The 20,633-nt window shown below is 36.5% G+C and overlaps 1 protein-coding gene across 11 annotated transcripts in view; it reads left to right on the top strand.

Annotated features, from left to right (window-relative positions):
- Mctp1 (multiple C2 and transmembrane domain containing 1) overlaps positions 1–20,633 on the top strand; it is a 346,766-nt gene that overhangs the window by 162,970 nt on the left and 163,163 nt on the right. For all 11 annotated transcript variants that reach the window (XM_048331271.1, XM_048331270.1, XM_048331275.1 and 8 more), the window contains 2 exons: positions 6,691–6,877; positions 11,661–11,754. In XM_048331271.1, coding sequence (XP_048187228.1) covers positions 6,691–6,877; positions 11,661–11,754 — 281 coding nt within the window. The remainder of the gene's footprint in view (positions 1–6,690; positions 6,878–11,660; positions 11,755–20,633) is intronic.

Below are 20,633 nucleotides of genomic sequence, written 5' to 3'. Positions count from 1 at the left end.
TTAGTAATTGTTTGGTTTTAGAGAGATGATGTAAAGTCTCTGAGCAAAATATGTAGAAATACCATTTGAAAAGAAGTTTGTTGCTTTACAGACATGATCTCTGCTGTTCTCCTGTTCTGTTCTCCTGTTCTACTGTTCTCTACTGTTTGGAACACTTCTTATTTGTGAAACCAAAACTGCAAGGATTCTATTATTTCCTATGTAAATAAGAATAAGTGAAATCCTGCTAAATCATTCATTTGAAAGCACAGAGACAAGTTGTGAGAAAATCCCAAACTGACCTGCATTTTGTTTGTGAAATCCTTACATTTTTACTATTTTTATTACTAAGAATAACTGGACTATTTCACTAGGGAGGTAGACCACTTTCAAAGAAGAGTGTCATGGTTTTTTATCTTTTTTTCATGAACGCATCATGAATCACACTTATTTTTCCATGAGTTACTATTTTGTTCTGAAGATTTCTCTCAGAAAATTTATGCACATTGCAATATTTCTTAGATAACAGGAAAAGTTTCCAGGATAATGTTCATTTGCCAGTCTATGTACATTGGATAGTTTATCTTCAAGTCAATGAATTGGGAATATTGCAAGCACACAGAAATATGCTCTAAAAAAGGAATCTCTCAAAAAACAATTGAACAGTAGCAACTTTAGACACCAGAAAGGAAGTCACAACTTTTTTTAATCATCATGTAATATCAGAGACATGGAGAACTCCTACTTTGTCATGAACTGAAGACATTCAAGTTTTCAATTTCAGAAAATACTACATGTTGAATTCCTTCAAATGCAAACATTCCAGAGAATTATGAGTTAATCTGATATATAAGATTGCATATTATGTGCTATCAGTTATATTAATTAGAAATAGTTATCATATATTAAGACATTTCAAAAGGTCCCATAAAATTAGTTGTTAAATTTGGTTAAACATGATATAAAATGGTAGTTTTGAAAATCTCTTCTTCCCCTTCAAAAAAATCCATAAAGGCTTTTCTTTATATTTTGAAGGTTTCATTGTTAATCTTGCTCATCTTGCTAATCATATACCTTCAAAACATAGCCATGTCCCCAGCGGATCACGCCTGTAAACCAATGTAGTCTTTAGGCTGAGATCTGAGGATTGTGGTTCAAAGCCAGCCTGGATAGGAAAGTCCCTGAGACTATTATCTCTAATTAACCACCAAAGGCCAGAAGTGGAGCTATGGCTCAAGTGGTAGAGCTGTAGTTTAAGGCCCTGAGTTCAAGCCCCAGGACCAGCACACATACACACAAAAACCATTAGCTAATATTTTAAGGCATCAGATATATTTGTTTTTTTTTAAAGAGAATAGGTACAAATTTTCATTGGATATCATTTTGGTTAATTTCTTGCTTAGGTCTGATTTTAACACTAATAGTTTATAAATCCTAATGTGGCTGACACAGATCTCAAGGAAAAGTGTCAGCTCTGTAAATTCTTGTTTATCCTTGCTGTTCACTTGTGAATGTTCAGCTTTCATTATCTTCAGTCCACAGTTCTTTTCCGGGGATCTTGTAAAGTCAATTGTCCATTTTGTGAGGATTAGTTTAAGTTAAAACTAGATTCTAAATCCGTAAAGCCGCTTCACAAGGCACGCGTACAAACTGCAGTTCAGCAAACACAGTGAGGAAATGGTATCACTGTCAACGCCTTGGTGCTAGCAATTCCTGCTCTTTTCTTGAGATACTTGTAGGTCATATGTGACACATGCAGTATGTGGCTACCTGTGTTCATGCATATGTTAACTATAAAGAAAGCTGGATCTCTGTCATTTAAATGAAAACTAATGCCAAATATTTCAAACACTTCTTGTACCCCAGGGACTCACTTGTGTACACGCAGGGTGCTGATCATAAGGCTACTTTATGTGGGTAGAAATGTTGCTAGCCACTGGCTCAAGGATGACAGAAGAAGAGCAGAGGAAGAGAAAAGGTGACAAGAACTCAGAATCCTTTCCTTTTAACTCTTAGGGGAGAATACCACTTAGTAAACACGAGTAGTATTCTCACGTGGCTGAGTAGCACAACTCTATGTAGATGTATTTAAGGCACAAGGAAATTTAAGTTGTGATTTCGAAGTCAGGAAGCATTGTTCAAGCCCTTGCCATCCCTTCCTTTCTCTAATCTTAATTTCCTCATGGATGGAAGGAGAACAAATAACTAAAATCTCCTTCAGTGTTGAATCTGTTTTATTATATTGATGAACTGACTAATTGATAAGTTAGGGTTTGGTACAGAGAGTTTAAATTTTATATCAGGCCAGGCACTGGTGGCTCACACCTGTAATCCTAGACCCTCAGGAGGCTGAGATCTGAGGGGTGTGGTTCAAAGCCAGCTCAGGCAGGAAAGGCTGGGAGACTCTTATCTCCAGTTAATCATCAGAAAACTGGAAGTGGTACTGTGACTCAAACTGGATGAGTATTAGCCTCAAGGATCGTGCCCAGGCCCTGGGTTCAAGCTGACAGACCAAAAAATAAAATAAACAGATGATAAATACTATAACTAGATATTACTGTTTCCTAGCAATTTCAATTTATCAAAGAACTTTTTAATCTATTATTCTTATGATCTTACAACCCCATGTGAAGAAAAGCCATGTTTGTTTGGGATTTTTGATCAGGCATGGGCCTTGAACTCAGGGCCTGGGGCACTATTTCTAAGCTCTTTTGCTCAAGGCTAGCACTCTAGAGCCACAATGCCACTTCCAGTTTTGTGATGGTTGATTGGTGGTAAAAGTCTCACAGACTTTTCTGCCTGGGCTGGCTTTGAACCACAATCCTCAGATCTCAGTTACCTGAGTAGCTAGGATGGCAGGCATGAGCCACCAGTGCCCTGCTGCAGGTGGTTTTTAACTCCTTCATTTCCAGCAATAATTTGATACCCACACAAAATACAATGCAAGCTTTATCCTCAAGTTAACAGGACGATTTTGCTTAGTTGTAACTGATACCACATTTAACCTGTTTTGCTCCTAATCAGAATATTTAGATAAATAGGAGCCCAAATGACCCTAGCTGGGACCTTGAATTCATTTAATACTCTTGTGCCCAACATGTTTATGTAAGTGATATTATTTACAACAGAATCATTAAAGCCAAATTTCTGACACGCTATAGGATAAAACCTGAGATTAATTGTGGCTGAGGACACTCAATATTAAAACTTTAGTTGGTGTAGAAAACCATACTCTTCCTTATGAATGCATATTGTTCATTTAAATTTTATTAGAGTCATGCTCTAATTTTCTTTCTTTTTCTTTTTTTTTCTGTCCTGGGGCTTGGACTCAGGGCCTGAGCACTGCCCCTGGCTTCTTTTTGCTCAAGGCTAGCACTCTACCACTTGAAGCACAGCACCACTTCTGGCTTTTTCTGTATATGTAGTTCTGAGGAATCGAACCCAGGGCTTTGTACATGCTAGGCAAGCCCTCTACCACTAAGCCACATTCCCAACCCCCTCTAAAATTTTTAATTTGCAAGATTGTCTTGTCTCAATAACATAACTTATAGCTCAATTCCCTATTTATAGATATTTTACAGAAACATGAAAATACATATAAAATGCAAACAAGGTAATTCTATTCATGGAAATTGCGATACTTTTTCCTATTGGAAACGAGGCTTGGTATCCCCCACTTAGAAAGCAAGTGAATGAAGAGAGCACACCTCCTCTTGGGAACTCCACTGTCAAATGACAGGCCAGCCTGGTGGAAGAAAGGCTCAGGATTTCAATTACACAATCTCAGCTTCAAATTCTAAGTCATGTATTCTCTGTCCCTCCTGTTTTTCTGGGTTTTATTCATTGAGAAATTTAGTATGAAGGAATTCCAAATCCTTCTGCTTATTGGAGCCAGGTAGAGTAATTAAGAGAAATAAGCCATCTGTAACTAACAGGCAGTATTGGTGACAGTAACAAATTCAAAGAACAGTTATCCTGTACAAAGAGAGAGAGAGAGAGAGAGAGAGAGAGAGAGAGAGAGAGAGAGAGACTGTATTTAGATGTGAAACTTTTATTTAGCACCATAGGCAAAAACAACAGATCTGTGGATTCAATTCCATCTGGAAGTTGCCCATTTCTGATTCCTGGAGCAAATAATCTTTGTCGCACCTTTCCCAAGTCTAATACATTACTGGTAATGATGCTGATATAAACAAAGTATAAGCCAGCAACTATACACTAGTACAAAGTGGCAAAAGGAATAGGAGGAAATCCTCCAGAAGGCTTCAGTATGTCTTTGTCTTTTAAGACTGGTGCAGCATCATACACAAGAAAAAGGCAAAGAAGGGCTTGGACCATGCGTGAGCTTAGTGAGTGAGGATAAAGCAAAGCACGCTAGAGACTACTCTTTGTCCCAATTTATTCAGCCAAAGGTTCTGTCTAGCTTACAATTCCTGTTTAATTCGCCAGTATTACATTTCTCATCCAAGCCAGAGATTCATTCACATCCAGCAAACCACTATGAGCTAGGCATTGTGCCCAGTTCTGGAAAGAACTCTAAAACCATACTCGTGTCTTTCCTTTTCAGAGGGAATACTTTGGAATGCCTGTTTTTCACTGTCATATAGTTTTTGCCCTCAACTTGTTCCAGCTGTTATTGATAAGAACTTAATCCCAATTAGAAGTCGAATAGATTAGGTATTTGATGAGGTTCTTTTCCTCCACTGAGAGTTTGACAAGAAAGCGTTTAGTATTTTGAAATAGATATTGTCTTAACAGAAACAATAAAATTTCTGATGTATACTCTAACTTTGGTAGGGTGAATTCTACTGTTACAAATTAATTTCTGACTTTCTCAAGAATGGTTAGCATTTAGCACAGAGACTTTCCACCTCTGATTGGAGCATTGCTTTTTGTGTGTTCATCCTTCATTCCAACACTTGTGTGGTCATTGTCCATGATAATTTATAGGCACAAATAAAAGTAAACATCAGGGAGTAAACCAAAGGGCAAAAAAAGAAAGAAAAAAGAAATAACTGCAAACAGCACATAAAAAACCCCTCTTGTTTCAGTTTCTTGGAGTTCATTTCGATAAGTATCATTTTACAAGGTCACATGCACCAGCTACTGAACTATTGTAATCCTCTGCTTAGAGTATCCTAGGCATATTCTAGTTATTACAAACGAGGGAGACCATGCATTCACTGTTTTTTTAATTTTTGTACACTTTGTCTTGTACATATGTTTATTTGATTGGGGGAAGGGATGGGGAACCACAGAAGTGGTGGGACAAAGGGTGAACCAATGCAACAGTGATCCTCACTATACACTATACTGGAAATGAACTTTATATCTTGAGGGGAGGGAGAGCAGGGAGGGAGTGGGAGAAAATGAGGAAGGGGGTAACATTGTTGGGAAAGAAATGTACTCATTACATACTTATGTAATTGTAACCCCTTTACAATAATTTCTTTTTAAGTAACTGTCAGCCACACACCAGTGCATCATGCCTGTAATCCTAGCTACTCAGCAGGCTGAGATCTGGTGACTGCAGCTCAGCTTGAAGCCACCAAGGCAGGAAAGTCTGTGAGACTCTTACCTTCAATTAACTGCCAAAAAAAACAGCACTAGAGCTCTAGCTCAAGGGGTAGAGCGCTAGTCTTTGGGGAGGGGGCACGAGTTATAGATAGTACCCAGGCCTCCTTAGTTACTACAGTGCCCATGTGCTCACATGCACACGCACGCACACACACACACACATACAAAGTAAATGTCAAACTTTGGTTCCATTTCTAAAAACACTCACTATAGATATTTGTACTAACCTACGAGCTTTGAGGTATTCAGTTAATAGGTATTTAATTTGAGACATATTTTCAAACATAATCTAAAAATAATAGAATGAGAAATACAAAGGAATCAGAATTTAGGCTGCCTTTGATAGCTAGCTGGTCATCCCATTTATGGTACGTTAATCACATTTATTCTTGTAATTGGCTATTTCCCATTTTAAATGTGTTTTGTTCATGCCTGCCCCCTTTCTCTCAGCTTATTACCCTTGTCACCACATTATCTGTGTCTTCAAAATCAATTGTTCTTTTTATCAAAAGAGTTTGTGTAGTGTTTAGTTGTGTGAGTGTGGACCAGAGTACGAACTGCCATGTTATGAACCCATGTGGGCAGAACACTTGGGTTATAATGTCTTTTAGAGATTTATATTTTTAGTTAGATTTATTAGAGTGCATTCTGAGTAAATTGGCATGGTTTTTAAATGTAAAACTTTGAACATCACCATAGTAGTACTATGTAATAACATTTGCTCTTTAATAACATTCATGGGTCAAGAGAGAGATCCTTCATTTTAAAAGTGACACAAAAACTCACAGAGTGCCCCTCAGTCTGTCTGTCTGGTCACAAAGCCCTGCTGACCTAATTCTGAAACAACCAAAAGATGGGAAATCCCAGCGATCCCTGAGTTTAGCGACCGTGGTTAAGGCTGACTAACTTCAGCTCAGTCTGGGACTTTGGTATCTTACAGGAAGTAAGCAAGCCTGAATTTTGTGAAGAACGTCACGTGACGTGCTAGATGCATTCTTCCAGTGGCCCAAAGAGTATTTCTATTGATTGATTTTGCACATAGCTCTAGGCAGCCCTTCCTTCTGTTTGATGTGGCCAAAAAAAAAAAAAAAAAAAAAAAAAAGCCACTTGCTGATTCAAAACATTTGTTTCTAGGTGCCAGGTCGACCTGTCATCCCTCAGTAGGGAGCAGACGCACAAGCTGGAGCTGCAGCTGGAGGAGGGTGCGGGCCACCTGGTGTTGCTCGTCACGCTGACAGCCTCCGCCACAGTCAGCATCTCTGACCTCTCGGTCAACTCTCTGGAGGACCAGAAAGAGCGGGAGGAGATATTAAAGAGATATGTACGTATGGAACGCTCCTTCTTCCCGAGGCCTGTGTGACTGGATGAGGCTGTACACGTGTGATGGGAGTGGAAGCTAGACCTCTGAGGAGGGATCTGAGAGAAGAGAGCAGAAGCAGAGGCTCTGGGCACACGTTCCAACCTTCCCAGGAGCCTTGCATGATGACAGAAGTCTAGACGATTTTTGCTTCCTCACAATCCATTCCAGAACAAGTTCTGGGCTCTGAGATTCTACTCACTGAGATTGTACTCCGTGATTAGTTGTTTTTTTCTTTTTTTTCCTTTTTTTTAAATCGTGGAGCAAAACTTCCCTGTAAAGAAAAATCAAGTGTACACATTATTTTAAAATTAATTTATGATGTTATTTACTTGCAATTAAGGTTTCTTTGTTTTTCCAAATTTGATATAAGGTTAATTAGATGCTTGCTACTTAGAAAGTATTCACAAAAATGATTTTATTAAGTTTCATGCGCTCAGAAAAGCCTTCATTCCTTTAATATTTTTTTAAAAGTGAATGTGAAATGCAATTTAAAGGATTAAATGTGGGGTCCTGAAGTAGAATGGGAAGTCACTAAAATAACTACCCCTTTTCCTTATTTCCCAGTGCTCCCAGTTTTCCACCATGTAGTTTCTATGCAGTTTTCTTGAATCAACAGAGAGGGGAGCTCTTACTCCACCATTTTCTCTCTATGGAGGTTTGAAAAGTAAATGCCTGGGTACCCATGAAGCTGAGGAAAAAAGCTTTTCCACTTAAAATTACAAAGCTTGTATTGTACAATGCTGCCAGGTGTTTAGAAGAGTCCTCTAGACACTCAGCCATGAAACCAAGCTCTGACTAACAAAGAACGGCTTTTAAAAAAATTCCTATTTGCTGACTGACATCCTTTCAATAACTGAATTTAATAAAGATGTACCTTATCAGGCTGTGCAGATAACATGAAGTGCTAGTACTAATGCTCTACAATATTCTTCAAACAGATTAGCAGGATGTGGGCTTCAGCAAATTTATTCTGGCTATCTCCTCTGAATCAGCTGTCTGCTAATGCTTGTACAACTTATCCACCAAGGGTGTTATCATAAACAGTTTAATAGAGGTGACTTAGCAAGGCTAAATAGTATATATTTTTAAACCAGCTAAGATCCGAAGGTATTGTATGACATCTTCTAATATATAATTGAAATTATGAAAATTATTTCACATATTGGTAACCTTACCAAAATGTATTCTCCAGGTACCAGAACTGAGCACCATGAATTAAAACTATTGTAAAGGAATTAATTGGTATATTAACATAAAAATTAGTCTAGATACTATAAGACTGTAGTTAATGGATTACTATTTTGATATTATTCCATATGTGAAGATTATCCTGCAGCCCAGGTAATTAGAAGTAATACATCCATTATTGATTTTTTTTCTCTTTTTCTTTTTTCTGAATGGACTTTCCTGAATCGGCCTTTACCATTTAAAAATTGAATGACTTGTTTTCTTACCTTCTTTCAAATATTAGTTATTTCAATAAAATGTGACATATTATATAGCTGTTCCAGCTCCTTTTCAGATTCTATTCTGCTCATTATATTAAAAAGCAGCTTGTTTGAATAAGCACTTTTCTAGCCCTGAATTTTAGACAAAGGCTTGTACCACCCTTTAGAGATGTACATACTGAGAAGTTATGATATGAATAGTAGCATTGTGTTATAATGCAAAAATAATCACTAATAGTAATACAAGAATGAGAAGCTATGTTTTAGGGCTTCAGTGTGTGTCCTCTTTATTACAGGTACTATGACATGAATGCATACTGTATCATGTCTGAAATGTCACATTTCGAAGAAACATATATAAAGAAACATAAGTGTTACTTGTTCAGACAATCGTTTACATGTTTTCCTACAAGAAAATGTGTATTTCTTAGAGGTGAGATTAAACTAAGAAATTTGACTTGGCGCTGGTCATGGTCAGGGAAGTAGATACAGTGCCCTACTCTGATAGGAAGCCTGACACCGAAAACTCCTCATTGCTGTTGCTTAGCAAATCTTGCTAAGTACTGAAGCTCCACAAATTAAACAGACATTCTATGGGAGCCATTATTTGATCACCACATTCTGAAAAGATGGCTAATTCCATTTTTCCTTTTCTTTTTCTTTTTTTTTCTTTTTTGGAGGGAGGGAAAGAGGGAAGGTCAATAGGGGGCGGGTAGTAATGGGTAGTAGACCAAGAGCGATTGTATGACCTTTTCAGAACGGGTATGCTGAACCCTTGCTTCCCCTTGTCACAGTTTAAAAACCAGAGGAGCTAGTTTAGAGAAGAAGTTGTTAGCATTCCATTTTTATTATGACATTTCACAGTCATCTGATTTAATGTCCCTTGACCGGATTGCCCACCGTGAGACGATGGGCTTGAAATGTTATTTAGAGCATTGATAAAAGGTGAGCAGTTCTAAGATGACAGCGAGTCATAAGGCTGGTGGTGTGACATTAATTTTCTCCATAACAGAGATGGAATAAGACGTCACGGTGACAAGCTGTCAATCAGCTCTGGCCCCTCAGTGCATCACGATGCCATAGGACGGGGTATTGCCTCTCCCGTAATAGAGCTGAACTCAAATGCTCGCCCTGACAGCTGCTGCAGCCATAGAGAAAATATATTATACAGGCTTTCATTAAAAAAATAAAGAGGACTCCTCTCCAGAGCATTTCAATCTTTTCCCATCTATTGAGGGCTGAAAGGATTCACAGCAAATCATAGATTCCTCTGCTATGGAAATTTCTGGCTTCAGAAGCCCATCCAGGTTTGGAGGCCTTCTAAAATAACCATAAATAACAAGATGAGAATACCTCTTGAAAAATCATTATGTAAACTTCTATTTTTAAGCCGATACGTTTATTTTCTTTTTCTTTGAGTTCTTATTATAATCCATATGTCATTGACCTAAACAGTTGAAATTTGCCATAAATTGCTGAGTGTCAGCTGACTTGGAGAAATGAAACCTTCAAACAATAATTACTCTTCCAAATGAGAAACAGAGCATCAGAGCGGATGCCCCAGAAGACGGTGTGTCTGTAGAATGAGCTTACAGGATAAAATGATTCTCAGACTGATGAGATTTGTTTTACTCACAATGAAACTCAGTTTAAATTGCTTCTGGAAAATTAAAGTACTAGAATCTTTGGATACAAGTATTCCTCATCATTAGGATAGAGAATGTTGCCAGTTTATTACATTGGGTAAGCTCTGAGATAAGTCACCACCCATACTTTATTGATACTGTAGAAACACAACATGCCTGCAAACCTCCAAATTATAATATTGCTATGTAGAGACACCAACATTAAAGCCTTAACTTGCAGGAATTTAAATGGAAAGAGAAGTGCATTTTTACTAAACCCTGTCACCTGAGTATTTTAAACAGATTTTTTACTGATTAGTGACTATTTAAAGACAATAAAAGATTAGGAGTTAATCCTTGCACTAAGAACTATTTTTTTTAGTTAGGCTGAGATTACATATATCTGTATTTCCTCACAATACTGAGGTCGCAGTTTCAGTGTAAACAATGTCTAGTCATCTGGGACTGATAAGGCCCTGGTGCAGGAAACTCCAGGCTCCCCAGTATTCCCACATTAGTAATACAGGGATGAGAGCGCTGGAGTACCAATAAATTTAGCATGAAAATGTGTGCTACACCCTTGTCATAATACACTTAATAATACATGTTAAAGATGATGATAAAGGTAGCTTTGATTTTCTGAGTGTCCAGAGTGACCTCACCCTAAGAAAAATAAAACTGTCAGTAAACAAATGCCTATAAGTATTCTACAGTTTCATTTTTACTTTCAAGATATTTATGCCCATTAATGATATGGATGCATTGTTATATGGGTTTTCCTGTTCCAAGTCCTTCAAAGGCGACATTTATTAAGGTATCACAATTCATAATTTATGAAGTGAAGAAGCTTTTTAAATTTGATTCTTCTACCAAAGTCTCTGTATTTCTACACACACACAAATACAAACAAAACTCTAATGTAAAAAGTGCTTCTGAATTTTATCTTAGTTACCAAGTTGACTTATTTTAAAAGATTATATATTTTTAGTCTAAAAGGTTTATAAAACAAGAAGTCTTTTGAATTAATTATTAGCAGTCTTCAGACATTGGCCGCAAGTCTTAAACTTAGTAAATAATCTGCAAATAATTTATGTCTTCTCAAGCATATATACTTTCTAAATCACATAAAAAATTGGAAAAAAGTAATTCATTCCACTTTGATGCACCATATCCAATAACTTTTTTAAAAATATCTATCATACATACAGATGAAGATTTCTTGGAATACTTTTATGGGAGAATTTGAAAGACGCAAACAGACATATCTATTTATGATTTTTATCATTTTTGTACTATATCATACCTATCTATTGATATTTATGGGAGAATAAATGTGGCAATTTTTATTCTTAGGTTTTAAATCATTGATGATTATCTGTGCTAAGCCACGAATATTTTCTTAGGAGGGACAAATGAAGCTACTAGTACATTCGATTTGTGAATACCTTTTTCTCTAGACAAGTCTTAACAAGGCAAACTCATCTACATAATTATGTGTATATGTACATTCATGATGATAGATGTGTAATCTTTATTGAAGAAACATAAATGATCCTTTGACCCCTTAAGCAGCATGCTGAGATAAGCCATAAAACCTCATATTTCCTTAGCACACTCTTTGAGATTCCTTAAGAGCTTTCTTTTCTCATACCCATGTTGGGATCTTTTCAGAGCCCATTACGGATATTTCACAACCTAAAAGATGTGGGATTTCTTCAGGTGAAAGTCATCAGAGCAGAAGGCTTGATGGCAGCTGATGTTACAGGTAAGAAATGATAAGATTCTCCTGTTGGACCTAACAAATAGCATGCAAGGCCTACGTCATTGAATAATCCTACTCTGCATTTCAGCTGAGTGGACCTTTGAATATTTAATTCAAAATTAAGTCATTAAATTAATTTGTTCATTGAAGCAATCTATATCTGTATCTACCTACATATAGTATATATACTAATATAGATTGATATAGATAGATATTGATATAAAGATATATAGACATAGACCTAGCTATATAGTCATGGTTGAACTCACAACGATTTTTTTATCCCCTAGACTTTGTAGTAGATTTGCTTTTTAAGGCAGAGGGTAATATATTTTAAATAAAAACAAAAGAAATGTCTAATAAGTGCCCTTCCAAAAGTTTAATCAATGTAGTGGAAATACTTTTTTCAGGTATTCTCGGAATAGCATATTGAAGCATTGCTGAACCACTTTCTGTCTCCAATTTCTCCATAATATGTTACTTGTCATTCAGACTGCCATGAAATCTGTTGTATCATTTACTGAGAAGCTTACATTTACAGTACTCAATTAATTAGTATGAAGTCTTTGCAATGGGTTACTGTTTCAGTTCACTAGTTGTACAAATTCTTCAACAAATCCTGGAGATAATTCTGGGTCTAAACCATCTAGAATGTTTAGAGTATTTCAATCAGGAGACAGTCTTATAAAAAAATACCAGAACTAGGTCAAAGTCTTGTGTCTTAAAGCTTCCTGATTTTTGGTACTGTTATTTCTGTCACATATTGACAGATGGGTTGATGGTTACAATCCTTTCATGTCTAGAGTTAAATAATTGGTTTAAGTTTGCTACTATGACCATTCATTTATTGTTTAATGTCTTAAGGATTTGAGGGATGTCTGTTTCATTCATTAAATTTATCTATAATCTCAAGTTGAAAAATAAATAGGACTGGGGCTGGGGATATGGCCTAGTGGCAAGAGTGCTTGCCTTGTATACCTGAGGCCCTGGGTTCAATTCCCCAGCACCACATATACAGAAAACGGCCAGAAGTGGCGCTGTGGCTCAAGTGGCAGAGTGCTAGCCTTGAGCAAAAAGAAGCCAGGGACAGTGCTCAGGCCCTGAGTGCAAGCCCCAGGACTGGCCAAAATTAAAATAAATAAATAAATAAATAAATAGGACTGACTAACCTGTTTGTACAAATTTCACTTTCTGGAAAATGACCACTTACTGCTTGTAGAAATACCTGCCATTGTGAATGTTAAGCAAGATGATCTTAAAGAAGTAACACACATATTTGAAAGAGAGAAATGTTCTATGCCATTAGCCCCTGGAATGATAGGAAAACAAAAGTTAACTGCCTTCAAACTGAAGTGCAGATATCATAATATTCAATGTATACATGTAAAAATCAAACTAGGAAAATTGAAGAGAATGGAAGAGCGATGGGGAGAAAAAGATGAAAAGGGTGATCAAGATACATTGTACTCAGATACTGACATGCAAGATTGAAACCCCTTTGTTCAAATAATTAAAGATAAATAAATTAGTAGATGTCTGCCCCCAAATAGCAATAGTTTTTAATTTTTGTATTCACATATCATCAAATAAGCATATGTGATAGAAACAAATACCCTTGAGAATTTACAGTTTCCTAAAGAAGCAAATATCGCCGGTGCTGGTGGCTCATGCCTGTAATCCTAGTTACTCAGGAGGCTGAGATCTGAGGATTGCGGTTCAAAGCCAGCCAGGGCAGGAAAGTCTATGTGACTCTTATCTTCAATTAGCCACCAAAAAACTGGAAGGGTATTGTGGCTCAAGTGTGGTAGCCTTGAGCTGAAGAGTTCAAGGACAGTTTCTAGGCCCAGAGGTTAAGCCTTACCTAAAAAATAGAAAAGAAACAAATATATAGTCATTTATAGCCAGGAAAATAACAACTGTCAACTGTTTTTTCAAATAGCAATACTTGAAAATCATGGAAAAGAAGATAGTAATCTCTTTGCATATGGACTGACTTAGCTTCTTATATTACGCTATTAATGAACGTTGAATTTATTCATTTCTTTTTAGAGAATTTTCTTCCCTCTATGGCTATAATCAAATTAATCTAGGAACAATAATTTCTTGTAGAAAAAAAATTACTTAGAAAGCTTAGCTACCTGCCCATTATTCATGCTGAGTACAATTGTATAAGTTTGTCTTTTCTTAGAAAAAAAGCTGTCCTTGGTTTTAACACTTCATGAATATGCAAACTACATTAACCTAGTTGGCCTGCATGCCACTAAGGAAGTTAAAGTATATGTTCTTTCAAAGCTGGAAGAAATAGAGATATTTCTTTCTTAGTGGTTCTATGCAAATTGATGTGAATAACAATAGCCTTTCCCCTAGGGGTTCAATGAGACATAATTTTGATTCAATAAAATGAACATTGATTTGGGTAATGCTAAATAACAGTCTCATTTTTCCCTCTAGTTTTAGGGATATAAATCTAATAATTCCTCTTTCTATGCTGACCTTATAATCTAATGGGCTCTGAATTGAACAAGAACTATTCAGAAGCAAGAGGATAATTCAGTCTTGGACCTTGTTCACTCTTAGACCTTTTGTGGTCTTTATGACATTTGTGATGGTGGTAAAAATTGAAGACCATGTATGTAAGTCAGAAATGTCTGAAGATACTACCAATTTTTAAAATATGCTCTACTTCTGAAAAGGATAAATGCTTAGATACATACCAGTGCTGCTTGGTCCAGGCTCATTAATCTGGGACACAAAGAAGCTCTTCATATACTTCATCTCTCACTCATTGAAAGAGGAACTTAAAAGATAAGATATACATCTCAGTAGATAATAAGAGGCAACCTCTACATAATATTAATCAATAGTCTGAAGACGGAGTTGAAAGAATAGTGCTGTCTTCAAATAAGCATCGCTGTAGGATTGTTGTGGATGGAGAAAGGAGATTTTAAATCTAATCATTTAAAACTGATCATTCTCAGAGCTAAGCCAAGAATATTTTTTGATCCAGTACAAATGGAGGTCTTATGGTAAGACATTTCATACTTCCATATATGCCTTGTACTAGACAAGTCTAACAAGTCAACTCATATTTGACCAACTTTGGTCAATTTTTTAATACTTTCAATAATGTCAACATAAAGTTGCACCCTCGTGTGTTAAACAAAACTTTTAAATTTCTAATATTCTGCTATGAAACATGAACAGAAGAGGGAAAGATTCGGTAAATCTTTTAAGTAGCCATCAATCTTAATGCAGTCACAAAGAATTTTTCCCTTTCAAAATGTAAAATTTTTCTTTTGTTACAACACATTCATTGAGAAACATTGTGATACTGTATTAACTCTGTGTGAATAAAGAGCAATTGAGACTCTCTTTGAATGAGTGAGTATAAAGCACAAATTACTTTTTAATGAAACCCTCAATTCTTTCGCTTTCCACAAAAAGCCTATAGCCTTGTTCCGCTGAACACTACTACAGTAGGTCACTTCAGTTAAGCCCCTAATAAACTGTTGATAGTCGAGGGTAGTTTTTTCTTCGGTCTCAATAGCCCAGTGTTGGACGGTGCACTTCAAATCATTAAGGTTAATACAGATTTAAAAAAGAGATTAACTCTGGTGGTTAAGGCCTCAATTTACAACTCCCACACATACACATGCATTGAGCAAAGCACCAGAGTGGATTGAAATTTCAGTCAAACCGTGGGTAGCTTTTCACAGCCTGAGAAAGTGGCTGGAAAAGTTGGTCGGCTAAATTCTTCGCAAGGGAAAACTTGGAGTCACTGAGAAATACCACTCAGTACAACTTACTTACCTTTCACTTAGCCACTGAAAAGGTTAATGTTTTTCTGCACCACCAAAGCAAAACCTAGAGATTGTCTCCCCCTGTGTTCACTGGGGAAGAGTCTCTCAAACGTTAAATCACATGTTCCTTAAAACTGGACAGATTGTAAGAAGAAAAAGGCCAATGGGTTTGTGTTTTGTGTGTGTGTGTGTGTGTGTGTGTGTGTGTGTGTGTGTGTGTGTGTGGTTGTGGTGGGAAACGGTTGGTGTTGTAATTTGTCTTTTCTAGCTTCTAATTATTTTTCCTTGAGCAAGGCCTAATTTCTGTTTTCAACGGAACATTTCAAGCCTTCTATATTGAGTGGGGCTTTCTTTACACAGTTATTTAGACCTGGTCTATTGGGTCTTTCAAGTTCTAAGAGAAGAGAAAGAAAAGAGTTCTTCTCCTCAGCCCCTCCCCTTCATTTTCCCCTGGGTTGTATTTTTTTTCTCCCTTCTCCTGAGGAAGAGGTCGTAGCCTCCCCAGAGAGCCCGGCCACTCAGCCAATCCATTTCAGAAACAGTGATATGGGAAGACTTCAAAAGAGACCCTACCTTTCCACCGTATTAAAAGATACACTCATATAAAACTGGTCCACCCCAGGTGGATTGATCTCACAAATTAATGCACCATTCCTTTTCAGGAAACAATAGAGGGAGAGGAAGAGGAAAGGGAAGAGAATTTTACACTTAATAAAACCTGTCACTGAAATTGTCCCATTAAAGGAGCATATTTTTTTTTCCTCTAAAACAAGGTGATGCGTGAAGACTTGCAACTAATCAGTGCTATAGCCTCGAAACCTACTAGTTATTAAGAGAGATGTTTACTACGCCTTTATTTGCATAGGCTTTTCCTGTGTTTTCCTTTTGGAAACTGTCTTCATTGTTGGAAAATATTTAAGTAACAAAACAGCAGAAAAAGACATGCTACAGTTTTGTGGGTTTTTTTTTTTTTACCAGCTTCCGTGAGAGTCTTATTATCTTAAGAAATAACAGTTAGCAGCTCAGATTCATTAGCAGAGCTAAATTTAAGCCCCATTTGACAGGCTGCCTAGAAAACATTTTGTTTTGCTGTCTGTGGGCTTTAATTAAGATGTGTTCAATTTCAGTCCTCTTCAGTCTAGCCCCCACCCCCAACTTGCTGTGTCACAGACCGGCGATCAGACACTTTCAGATGGTCCAGCCCATGACTTTGACCTTCTGCGCAGTCCGGCGTTCCCTGGGGAACCGTTCAACTCATGAGGTCTGATTTCACACTTCCAGGATGCCTCAGCTCTCTTAACAATGACAGGGAGACAAAGCCCTTTAGAGCAGGCCGCATGGGGACTTGTTTAAATTGGAAACCAGAGAGGAGTCAAGGAACAAGGTTAGGGGCTAGAGAATAGTGCTTTTAATAAAGAGCTCACAGCTCTGGCTCAGCTCAAAGAGGTCTACCTCTGTACAATTAATTGAGCCATTTATCTGGAGCATCTTAGGCCTCTACTTTCTCACAGAATTGCGTGGTAAATATCAGCTAAGAAGCAAATGAGATATGCATGAAATGAATTTTAACACTTTGATTACTGTGCCTCCAGTCTTCATTAAAAGTAAATTTATTTGTATTTCTGACCTCATTATCAGTAGGCTGCCTGCATTTTTATTGGTTCCTATGATTTCCAGCTTGAGTGTGTCATGAAGGTATATTTTATACAGAGATTGGGATTTATTCTCCGAATATTATATGTATGTTCAGAGAAGGAAAGTAAAAAAATAAAAGCAGCTGTACAGAAAAAGGCAAGTATGCTCTTGCAAAGTTTTATATAAAAGTAGGAGAAATATGAAGCTCATATACATAGACATAGTACTGTCCTTGAGCTGGGCTAGTGGCCCACACCTGCAATTCTAGCTACTCAGGAGGCTGAAATCTGAGGACCATTGTTTGAAGCCAGATCCTGAAGGAAAGCTCATGAAATGCTTATCTCCAATCAACCACCTAAAAGCTGAAAATGCAGTTGTGGCTCAAGTGATACAGCACTAGCCTTGAGAAACCCCCCCCTGGACCAGTGCCCAGGCCCTGAGCTTAAGTCCCAGGGATGGCACACACACACACACACACACACACACACACACACACACACACACGCACGCACACACACACACACAAAGATATTGACCTTTAAAAAAGAAAAAGAAAAACTTTTGTGGGTTCTTTTAGCAAAAAAGTTGCATAAGATATATGCATTTGTTTCTTCAGTTGGCCCACAAAATATAATTGTTCTTCTGGGGGAAAAAAATTCTAAATACTTCTTTCTCTTAAGTGAGATATTCTTTTTTCCTCTAAAACAAGGCTTTGCTGAACCTACTAGTTGTTAAGGGAAATATTGACTATGCCTTTTTAGGATTATAGCAATGGGAACTTTTAATGACATGTGCCTTTAATTGCACTATCATACTTAATAATATTGATAAATCTAATAGTTTCTGCCTTGCATTTTTATGTCTCTTATTTAAAACCTGTGTTAACAGGAGACAAATAATGTAGCTTTAAGTTCTACAGTTTCTATACTGGATAGACCATATGAAAGATAGTAGAAATCATTCACATTTATGGGTTATCTAGGGTAAAACAATTTGCCAAATTGAAGAGATACTCTTAATTTTTTGCTTTCTTAAGATCTTAAAATTACATTTCTTGAAGCAAAAACTCAGTTAACCCAAAATGTATTGAAAACATCCAAAAATATTTTAATTTCCATTATATATATTTATATATAGTTTCTTTTTAATAATTACGTTACAAGATTTGTTTAAGCAGCTCGTACACTATGAGAAGACGTTTTATCCAATTTATGATGCATTAACAATGACAATCTTATCATAAGATACCTCCTTTATAATTCCATATTAACCACTCATATGCACAGACATACATGCATGATAAGTGTACTAATACTCCATAAGCCACTTCATTAAGGGTAAGGTACCACAAAGAACACAAAGATTATGGCTTTTTCTTTTTTTAGATAATGTCTCATGCAGAAATAAAAGTTTCTTTTAATAATTACATTTTAAAAATACAACATGTTCTAATAAAAGAAATGCAAAAATGTTCTAAAACCAAACAGTTGGTATCAAATGTTTGTGTAAAGGGGAATGGAAATTGTTATTTAGCACAGGAGCTGGAGAGGCTTTGAGTCTGAACCAGTGCTTTCAAGGGAATTAGAGAAATCACCTGTGATTCATATGCAGGTCACATGGTTAGAAGATAGAGCTTCTGTAAGGATAGGTGGAGGACAAAAGAGATTAATAATTGAGTTTGATATGCTCTAGAGGTGAAGGACTATAGGCTGAGAAAGCAGTGGTCTCACTATCAGTGGGAAAAGGGGGAAGAAAAATACTATAAAATAATTAATCCGTTTCTGTGGAACTACGATTATAAAGTGATCCTATGAGTAAAAACATAGAGAATTACAGATTTGGCTGGTAGGGCTAGCTTCAGGATTTCACTTGTGGCATAACAAAATGCTTGCGAATGTTACAATCATTTTAAATGTAACTATTAGTCACATATTGGTATATTACAGTATAGTTTCATAAATAAACAACTCAGTTCTTAAAACAGTGGGTCAGACAAATGTTGCAGATATCTGAATTTAAATGTCTTTAATGGGGGGAGTTTACTGCAGTAATATTTGAGTTATTCAGTAGTATCATTAGAATCATAATAATCCCAAAGAATGATTAAAGGATTGATGTCAAAGTGGATCCAGACTGGACAAACACAGGGCTCTGCCTTGGTCCAAACTGTTTCCTTACTAATGACTTTGAGAGGATAATTGCTTCCTTGTCAAACTGGCCAAGAGGGCTAGCTAATTCATTTTTAATGAGACTAATATATGGATACAGTATAACACATATTTTTATATGTCTGTATGTATATGTTTGGATACAAATATAAATTACTTTAATCTGCTAGAGAGAAAATATGTGTGCATACAGACTGAAATAATTGGCTTCATTCAACAAGGTGAACATAAAATGTTTAAATCTTAAATCTTACCTGGGCTGAAAATAGGAATGTAGATAGGGAAAGAGTCATTGTATAAATATATTGGCATATTGAATTGAAACTCCTTTGTACAGCTCTTTAAAGATAATTTTTAAGCTTTAAAAATTTACAAAAAATGAATGTCTTACATTAATCATAGGAAGGATTTTTAAACTGAGTGTAAGCTTTATGGAAGTGAACTATACATATGCTAATTCTGTTACATTGAAAAAAAGTAGAATGTTGATAATCCTTCATTGTGGACCTATCAGACATACTGCTGAAGTTAGAATCTAGTTCTGGGAGCTACTTCTAGAGACAGATACAAAGAAAGCAACAAAAACATAGTTTCTACTGAGGTTTTAAAATCATGTCAATTGAGAATAACTTGAAAATAATGATAAGAGAAATATTGCAAGCAACATTTACTAGGCACCTATCACATGTCAGAACCTACTGCGAGCTTGGCACATGCACTATCACAATCTTACAACTTCATTAGATACTATTATTTTCTCTACTTTATAAGATTTAAGATTTAGAAAGATTGACTACTTTATCCAGATATAATTATATGAATATAATTATATCCAAGATATACATACATACATACATACCAACTCCTAAATGGCTGATCTTATTTTGCAGGCACCAATTCGCTTATACCACAGAAAAGAAGTTATATGGGATATGGTTTCTTTTGACAATTCTCTAACTCTGCCATGTGCAGAGTGCCTATAGGAAATGGCAAGAAATGTAATGGGCAAGGTTCAGTCCAGAAAGCCAACTTCAGGGTTGGGAATAAGGCCTAGTGGGAAAATGCTCACCTCATATACATGAAACTCTGGGTTCAATTCCTCAGAACCACATATATAGAAAAAAGTCAGAAGTAGAGCTGTGGCTCAAGAGGTAGAGTACTAGCCATGAGCAAGAAGAAGCCAGGGACAGTGTTCGGGCCCCGAGTCCAAGCCCCAGGACTGGCAACAAAAACAAAACAAATAAAACAGAAAGCCAACTTCCTTCTAGAATATTGAATA

The sequence above is a fragment of the Perognathus longimembris genome, chromosome 22, assembly GCF_023159225.1.
Source record: "Perognathus longimembris pacificus isolate PPM17 chromosome 22, ASM2315922v1, whole genome shotgun sequence".
NCBI classification, from domain to species: Eukaryota; Metazoa; Chordata; class Mammalia; order Rodentia; family Heteromyidae; genus Perognathus; species Perognathus longimembris.
The sequence above is the reverse complement of the archived record's forward strand: the minus strand, read 5'-3'. Positions and strand labels throughout refer to the sequence as shown.